The sequence below is a fragment of the Panthera leo genome, chromosome C2, assembly GCF_018350215.1.
Source record: "Panthera leo isolate Ple1 chromosome C2, P.leo_Ple1_pat1.1, whole genome shotgun sequence".
In the NCBI taxonomy this organism is placed as follows: Eukaryota; Metazoa; Chordata; class Mammalia; order Carnivora; family Felidae; genus Panthera; species Panthera leo.
Window position 1 is genome coordinate 13,283,679 of NC_056687.1, and position 9,598 is coordinate 13,293,276.

General features: G+C 44.4%; 1 protein-coding gene across 1 annotated transcript; it reads right to left on the minus strand.

Annotated features, from left to right (window-relative positions):
• Positions 1-243: 243 nt before the first annotated feature.
• Positions 244-8,808, minus strand: SOD1 (superoxide dismutase 1). The gene is made up of 5 exons (XM_042903564.1): positions 8,645-8,808; positions 4,154-4,247; positions 2,649-2,718; positions 1,669-1,786; positions 244-628 (listed from the first exon to the last, which is right to left on the minus strand). The coding sequence occupies exons 1-5, from the start codon at positions 8,714-8,716 to the stop codon at positions 521-523; spliced, it is 462 nt and encodes a 153-aa protein (XP_042759498.1). The 5' UTR covers positions 8,717-8,808; the 3' UTR covers positions 244-520.
• Positions 8,809-9,598: the final 790 nt, after the last annotated feature.

Here is a 9,598-nt window from a genome sequence, read left to right on the forward strand (position 1 = left end):
ATTGAGGTTAGTCTTAGCTAAAAGACCGCCTGCTAAAAATTTAAACATCATTTAAAACACTTTGAAAAGTGACCTCTATGAAACGTAATACCTGTCAACCTACTACTAAATCTGTTCTGTTCAAACTCTATGTAGGGTATCAAGAGCTAATTTTGAGTTTCAATCTGGATACTTCACTAGGTTCAAAATTCAGTGCCATATGGTATATTTGTTTATTGCGGGCTTGAATGAGAATTGAAGAAATTCAGACAATGAAGTTTAATACCCATATGATTATTAAGCCTGGCAAAATACAGAGATCATTGAAACAGACATTTTAACTGAATAGGAGTTTTATAAAATTATACAAATCTTCCAAGTGATCATAAATCAGTTCTCATTACAGGTACTTAAAGCAATTAAAAAGTCACACAAATTACACTTTTAAAGTTACAGTGTTTAATGTTTATCAAGTGAAATTTCTACAACTAGCAAGATAACATAGGAGTTACTAGGACTCAGATCGCATCCTAGGGAATATTTACTTGGCGATCCCAATGACACCACAAGCCAAACGACTCCCAGCGTTTCCCGTTTGCGTACTTTCTTCATTTCCACCTTTGCCCAAGTCATCTCGTTTCTCGTGGACCTTTAAAAAGTTTTAAGAACATTAACATACTTAGTGCTAGCAAGTAATTACCACCTCTTCCCAACAATACCCAAAAGACTTTTAAGAACCACTTAATGTTAGAAAACACCATGTTAAAATAATTCCTAGCAGGGAAATACGCTAATATTTAATCTAGTAGTAAAAAACAGCAACAACTACTACTCAGAGCTTTCACTTGATGATTCAGATGGAAGTTAACTGTCCATGCTAGGTTTGAGCTGCTATCGCTAAAACCCCAACAACTCTTCTAGGCCACCACGTGCCAATGTTAACCCTCCGTGAGAAATGTTCATGGCCTCAATTACACGTATTCTCTTACAATAAACATTGTTTTGGAGAGAAAAGAAAAGGAAGGTGAATTTTAAAAACTCAAAATTGTGCCTAATGAACTAGAAGTCTAAATGATCTTAAAAATATCTCGGGACTATTTAAAGAACAGCATTTTCAATTTGGCTCATCTAACACTGATCGATGATTTTTCTGCCTCACAACTACAGCTGAAGAAAAGTCAAGGGTCAGCTGTAAAGAAAGGACTACAGGCAACAGAGAGCCTAGACTACTTGGTGTTTGTGAGAACCAGATGCAGCTCCCAGGCAGTCCCTTCCACGTGTTAGACAAGTGACCATAACCTGCAGATGCGAATAAGGAATACTGAGGCCTGTCTCAGATTTTAGACCTAACAAAATGTTCTGTTTAACTACGGGGGGCGGAGGGGGACATTCAATCGTGGCAAGAAAATACGGCCATTTAAAAACCAGACAAAGACGACTTCTGCTTCCACAATACGGATCTAATATGATCAAACGTAACCTACTTTACTACTGCATCTTAGCAGAACAGTGTTCGTAACCAACCTAGATCATTAATTCATCGTCACTGTCATCGATAGGTTAACTGCTTTTCCTAATCTGAACTAAAAGTACAATGTATGTGGATCAGGATCGATAATCATGAAATTGTGAGAAGATACAGGACTGTTAGAAAAAACTGTACGCATATCCTATTATATGAAAACTCACCACCATCGTGCGGCCAATGATGGAATGGTCTCCTGAGAGTGCAATCAGAGAATCTTCCATAGACACGTTGGCCACACCGTCCTTGCCAGCAGTTACGTTGCCAAGGTCTCCAACATGCCTAACATTGAAAAAGCGTCAGGGATTAGGACTGATTTCCATTTACCTTACCATCAGGCTAGTTTGTGAGCTGAATTAAAAACTGAGTCGGATACATAAGGATGGACAAAGAGGTGGATACAATATGTATCAAATAGGACCCACTTTTTCAGAATGACAAAATTTTGGAACATACAAACCAGAAACAACTTGACATTCTAGACCCGTTGCTCTTCAAAGCTTCAAATCTACAAAGTAATACTCTGGGAAGAATCGTGGGATGGGGGCACATCTAGAATTTCAGTGGTAAAGTACCAAAGGGTAAATTCTGAGTTATGCCTGTTACTTCTTGGCATGGCTAAGAAAGCTATGCCCCAGGCCTGTTATAAAAATAAATTACTCCCAGTCCTTAAATTTAGTATTTTCCTGAAAGGCTCTCTCAGGAAACACACATACAAATGGACTCACTGAATTTTCAGTAACAATTTTATCTACAAGGCTACCTATGTTTCACAATGATGGTTTATGTTGCTAGTGGTTGACAGTACTGTTATTCATGACATTTCCTGTATTAGTTCCCTTTGGCACTTGTATTAGTTCTATATTCAATAAATGCTACAAAACCAAATCGTCTTAAGTGTCCCCATTTGTCAGTTACCAGCCCAGGGAATAAGCCGCTCCAGCACTTGGGGATACAGGGTTACTTGGGGCGGGGTGGGAGGCATACATACATAGAGGGCCTACCTAGAAGGCAGTGAATTCAAGAGCAGAGGTGGGGAAGACCACTCAGTTATGTCAGCGTGCAATCTACAAGTACTATACCCGCTCTGACCCAACAAGCCAGTGCCATACTTTTGAGAAGAGTTAAGCACTTTGTCACTCACCTCTCTTCATCTTTTGGCCCACCGTGTTTTTTGGATAGAGGATTAAAGTGAGGGCCTGCACTGGTACAGCCTATTTGCCAAACGCAAAAACAAAAAGGTAGCTAAATTATGAATCCGAATTCCAAAATAAATTCTTAAAACAAACTGGTCATTACTAAAACCTCAAACAGAGAAAATACTGACCTACATCATAACTTCTAGGTTCATAAAAACAGGAAGCAACACCTTAAGACAAAATAAAATAGGCAAGCAGTAGGGACAAGTTCTAACTAGTGTGTGTGACAGCGGTAAAGGTAATACCCTTCTCTGGGCTTTGATTTCTTCACTGCCCCGTAAAACAAGAGGGCCAAGACTTGATCTTCATGGTTCTTCTATCATTAAAACCCCAGGATTATGACTGTAGTTTATAAGGTAGCATACCTTAACTACAAAAACTCACCTCCCCAGCAACACACTACCAAGGAGCCCTACTGTGGCCTTTACTTGGTACCTGCAGAATATAAAATGGCACCTTCTGTCTAAGGGCCAAGGCTGTTGCCTCACAGAACTCCAGGAGTTGGCATTCAGAATATATTCTGTAAAAATGGCACTCTTGTGCTTCAGGGAAGGCCTTTCTCACAGAACACAACAATGCAGAAAGTGCTTTTGTGACATGGCTCTCTTCCCTCAGCAGGTGACGGAAAGTCTCCATTGTTTACAGCTACTACCCAGCTCCCCCAGGGAGAAGACACACAGGTTACAGGAAGCAGCACAGTAAGTCCAAGCGGCCGGGCACACACCTCCCAAAGCAGAGCCAGGAAAAAAGTAAAGAGCAACCTGAGGAGTTTTAGTAATTGTTGAAATAGATCAAAGCGTGTCATTAAATCACAATTTTTACAGCAACTAAATTACAGAACAGTAAAAACAAATTCCAGCAAGATGAATCAAGTTTTCACCATAAAAAGTCTCAACACCCAGTTCAGATTACTCAAATATGGTAGAAGAGGATTAAATGCATTTTAACCCATAAACTTTTGTTAACTTGCTTCTAATTAATGGAACTCAATCCAAAGCATCAAGAGTTTACATTCTTTTTTCATATTTGACTTTACTTCTGTCCCACTAAGACCCCTGCGTCGGCAGCAGGAGCTATTCTTACAGGATGATGCAAATAAATGCAGACCCTGTGCTTGAAGCACCCACCCTCAACCCCAGCTCACAAACACCCGCGATCACTATGGCAGTAAGAAAGTAGCCTTTTTGTTTTCTAAAAAAATACTTGAGACTCTTTTATGATCAAGATATGATCATAAAAAGAAACAAAAACCACATCAACTTCTTCCTCTTCCTTTCCACACTTCAAGAGTCCAAAGCCAGTGCTATGGCTCATTTCCCTAAGGTCGACCTTAGTAATCATATTATCTTGACTTTTTTTTTTTTTTTCCATGCTAAGGGGTAGCTCTACTCAGTACATTTATCTTATTGTGTGAAACAGGTAGGAGTCCCTGGACCAACACAACACCCACCTTGTGTATTATCTCCAAACTGATGGACGTGGAATCCATGCTCGCCTTCAGTCAATCCTCTAATGGTTCCTGATACCACAACAGGCCCATTGCCCTTTAGTCAAAGAAAAGTGCAAGAAGTTTGAGAGAGCAAGTGCTGCTAAACAAAGAAAACGGGTGAATTATCTTTACCAGTCACAGGAAAAGAACACGGGAGTTGAAAGATCTGTGTCCAAATCCCAGGCCCACCCCTTTCTAGCGAGCTATTTAACTGTTCCAGGCCAGGGACCCAACACTAGGGAGATGTGACCTTGTTCTAAGACAGCCCAGGAGCCCTGAAGCCAGCATCACAATTAAATAAAAGAGCCCAGTGGCGCCTGGGTGGCTCAGTGGGTTGAGGATGAGTATCTGACTTCCACTCAGGTCATGATCTTATGGTTCTTGGGTTCAAGCCCCACATCATGCTCGCTGCTGTCAGCTAGGACCCTGCTTCGGATCCTCTGTCCCCCTCTCTCTCTGTCCCTCCCCTGCTTGTTCTCTCTCAAAAATAAACAAACATTAAAATAAATAAAATAGCCCAGAAAAAGCACCTAATCAGAGTGGCAAGTAGAGTGAGCACTTAAATGGTAGATTATAGACTTTGTAGGGATTGACTCCCTTACAGTGAATATGTAACATGAATAAGTTATTTATTTTGTAAATACTTTTGAATATGCTATATCTGCACATGCTGAATAGGTGTATGTATCAAATTTTTAACCCAAATGTCAACACATCATAGCACCTTTTTTTATTCATGCAGACCCTCTTCCATAAAGCAAACGTGCAAATTTGCCTTCAAAAAAAAAAAAAAAAAAAAAAAGGAAAGAAAGAAAGAAAAAAAAAGAAACAAAACGAAACGACACTAATCATATACAACTAACCTAGGATCCCTGGTTCTCCACTCTCCCCCTAGGTGGGTATTTATCAGTTTCCACCAGAGATATTTTTTTTATTAATAGCCAGAAAATATCCTGTCCCACTGTCCCCGGGGGACTGATTCTGCTCTAACCAAAGGTACTGTCTTCTAAAGTCATTTTAGGCATTCAAACCCAGATAACCTTTCCACTCTGACAGCACAGAGAAAGGGCAATGAAAACACAAAGGCAGAAAAACACATAGGGATCACCACGCAGGCAACAATAATAGGTAACAGTACTATACAGCTACATACAGAAAGAAAGAAAGTTAACTAGTATAGCTACAAACAGATTTTAGGAACTAAAATAAAACACACACAGAAGTACACATGATGGCGTCTTTGTTTTTAGCTTGGTTTGTTTTTTAATAGTCAGGGCCAACAGTTACAAGAGGTGTTGGCCTTGAACATCTGACTTCCCATTGGATACAAAGCACCGCTCAAAGGAAGTAGTGTGACAACTGCTGCCCTTCTTTGCTTTTTGAGGACAGATACACTAGAATTTTTCTAAGCATAAGCTTTAATTCTGTAAAAACCAAAATGAGAGTGTTACCCCCCCCCCCCCCCCCCGAATACACGGCGTTACCAAGAGCACAGAGACAAAGGGCAGGGTCTTCCCAGCATCTGCACACGGGTCCTGGGTAAAGGCAGAGCACACGGGAGTAGCTCAGCAGTAAGCTGCCTAGTTACAACCCTACAGGGGCTGCGCTGTTGTCTTAAATGAGTAAAAACAGGTCAGGGAAGCAAAAGGAATATAAACCAACTGGTCCCGCAGAGTGCTGTCCTGAGCTAACGAAGGCTCAAATTTTTCAAAAGATCTCCAAATTTTTCAAAAAGAAGCCAGGAATCTGGACTTCTGGGTGAAAATTTTAGATTTTTAAAAACTGGAAACTAATCCAAAAATATTTTAAGTTTATTTTTATTTAATTTGACAGAGAGCAAGCAAGGGAGGGGCAGACAAAGAGGGAAACAGAATCCCAAGCAAGCTCTGTGCTGTCAGCAAAGAGCCAAATGAGGGGCTCGAACTCACAAACCATGCTTAACTGACTGAGCCACCCAGATGCCCCACTAATCCAGAATTTTAAACGCTCTCTAAACCAAACAAATATGGTTTATTTCCAATTTAACACACCTGCATATCCGTAGAGCTGTAATGCTCAACTACACAAGGATCTTTTATCAGGTACAAACAGCACCACCAAAATGAAGTTTGGAACTTGAAAAAGGGGAGTCATACATGCAGCTCAGGGAAGGTGCGTAGATTGAGTTACGTATGGATTCACAGCTCGGCTTCTGAATGTAAAGCAGAAGCCATTTCTGCATAGCCAGAGGGAAGGGATCCCTCAGGAGCTGCCCAGATTCTCTAGTATTTTGGCAAAATTACACAAGGAGAGAAGAGGAGCAAAACAAAGTCTGGCAAATGAAAGCAGCAAAATTTAGTCAACTGCCAAAAAGCCTTTTCCAGAAAATTTGCAAACCACTCGAAGGATAAAATTAAACTCCCTTGCATAAATTTCATAAACAGGGACACTTACAAAGATTACTTTTCCTGTCCTCTCACATTTCTGTAAGCCCCTTTAAAGATTAAACCTCATACATATATTGAATATCATGATTATCAAGCAAAGTACGACAATTTTCCATCAGTTCGTAACCTTGCTAAGATTTGGGAGACAAATCTAAAACATGTGTTTCATAATATAATTAATGAGTATTTCTGTATACTTTATTTTTTGACCATCTCAGTAGGGGGCTTGTTGGTAGAGCAATTTCAAAACCACTTTACAGAAAATTTGGTTAAATCAATGTCCAGACAAGCAAGTTGAGTGACACTCCAGGTCTCCTGACTTCCAACTCCAAAATCCCATCCACTACCCTCTAAAAGTTCTCAAAGCTTGATGCAAATTAGTACTAGTGTAGAAACTAAACCCAGCAATGCTCAGGGGCACCTGGGTGTCTTAGTGGGTTAAGCTTCGGACTCTCAATCTCAGCTCAGGCCATGATCTCACAATTCGTCAGATCCAGCCCTGCATCAAGCTCGCTGCGATGTCAGTGCCAGGCCTGCTTGGGATTCTCTTTCTCTCTCTCTCTGCTCCCCCCCCCCCCCCAACACTGGTTCTCTCCCTCTGAAAATAAACATTAAAAAAAAAAAAAAAAAAAAAGCCAACCAGCCATGCTCATATTGCGCCCTGACAGATTTTGATATAATTGATCTGGAATTAGTATCAGTATCACATTTTTAAAAAGCTCCCCAAATGAGTCTACTGTGCACCCAGGGTAAAACATCGCAGGTCTGGAAAACACCCAAGGGAGTAGGTTAGATCTCTGGCTTCTGGAGCTTTGGAGGAGGAAAAGGAGCTTTGCCCAGGGCCATCTTCTTTGACTTTACAGCCAGACCATGACCCAGAGCAAGGGTCAGCAAACTTTTCTGCAAGGGGCCAAGGTTTCTGTCCCCTTAAAATCAAAAACAAACGGAGACCAGCCTTGATAATTCCCTGATCAGACAAAACCAAGTTAGTCATACAAGCAAAAGCTTAATTGGCTTATTTGGCAAGACTAACTTGACACGGGTCATTTCTTATTTATGCCTTGTGGAAATGGTAAGCAAAAGTCAAGCTGTTTCCCAAGGTCAGTATGTGGTAGCCACTAACCAATTTCTTAGCATCTAAGGAAACTGAAATCATAACCCATCACTGCGAAACATAAAGTCACTGCCTTCTCACTACAGAAGATGCTTTATGACAATATATACCCCTCAGCCGCGTTCCATGAATTGGTCTGAGTGCTCCCGGTTCACGACCATCTTTTGGTGTGTGCACAATAAACTTCCACTAATCAGTACTTCAGGGATTCAATGGTTTTATTTCTTTGTACAGTCGCATGACTCTTGTTTTTTAGGACCCTCTGAACTAACCATATGCAAACCACTCTTAGCTCCGGGGCTGTACGAATACCCGCATGGGGACGGGCTGTGCCCACAGGCTGCAAGCTGCAGACCCCTTGAGCGGAAAGGAAACCCCAAAGCGGGGTAACGGATGCGACTATATGCCAGGTGGCTCTGCCGCACTCGCCACCACCAACCCCCCCCCCCCCCCCGCCCCATTCCCGAACCTCAAGGGCGGCCAGGCCCCGGACTGCGCAACTCCGAATCGGCACGAGCTTCAGGACCCAGAAAACGACCCCGCAAGGAAGGGCCACAGCCTCTGCAAAAACGTCACGTCTCCGCCCCGGCCTACCGACGCGGCGACGCCGGCCCAGGCCCTCGGGGCAGCCGGCCTCCGTCCGCGCTCTCCAAGCACCCCCGGGGCCGCCCGAGGCTCCTTCCCTGCACCCCCGCCCAGGCCTAGCCACGCACCGCCGCCCCTGCCCGGCCCGCCCGGTGACTCAGCACTCGGCCGCCGCACCGCCGCGGGGCAGAGGCCTCGGGCGGCGCGAACCCGCAGACTCCGCGCGGCGGGGGCGTGACGAAGGCGGCTCGAGGCCCGGCGGGCCCGCGCTCCGGGGCACAGGTGAGCGGGCGCGGCCTTCCCGCCGGCCTCCGCCCCAGCCCTTGCCTTCTGTACGAAGTGGATGGTGCCCTCCACCGGGCCCTGGCCCTTCAGCACGCACACGGCCTTCATCTCCATGACTCTCGGGGTCCGGTCCGAGCTTCGAGGGCTCCGAGGACACCGGAGGACGCCGCAGAAGACGCCGACGCAAACCGAGGTGGCCGCGCCGCGCGCTCTTAAAGGCCGAAACTCTGGCTCCGCCCACCCTGGCCCGGAACCAATCGTCCCCCGCGCTCAGCCCGCGCCCCACAGGGCTTTGGTACGCGAGTGGCCTGGAACGACCGGGGGCGGGACTAAGGGGCGGCGTGGGGAACCTTGCGTCCCGCGCCGCCGGCTCCCTCCGCCCCGCGGCTCGAAAACGCCCAGAAACATGGAACTGTGGAAAAAATCAGCCATTCCCTTCCAGCCTGTGGATTGCAGTACGCGAACCTGGGGAAATGAGGTATACGTGGCACGCCTTTAATTTCTTAAGTCACTTTGTCTGGAAATGTCATCGGTTATAATGACCTTGTCTCCTCTGTTGCTTGGAAATCGGGATGCGTCAAGCTGGTTGCTTTTTGTGGTTTTCATGTGTGTCTTGTTTCTTGGGTTTCTGAGGGTGTGTAAGGTCGGCGCATCTGAATCCCTGCCCTTGCCTTTTCTTCCCTGCGGTTGTTTTCGTCCTTAGCACACAGAGTTGGCAATCTGGCTAGAGGAACTCTGTGTTCTCTTCACAGTTTTCCTGTTAGACCGAGAAGGCCACAACCGGTGAGAATCCCAAAACGTCAGCTGACTGACTTCTGCACGTCTCTCGTGTTTCGTCCGGCCCTCCTGCCCCAGCGGTCGGGGAGGAGGGCAGAATGGGCACACAATTTATACCTCCAAACGCCGGAATATTGCTTAGTCTTCCAGAAAGATATTCCCAAATTTGTTACGAAATGAGCAAAAACACAAACTACTTGTGTGTGTATGTTATTAAAG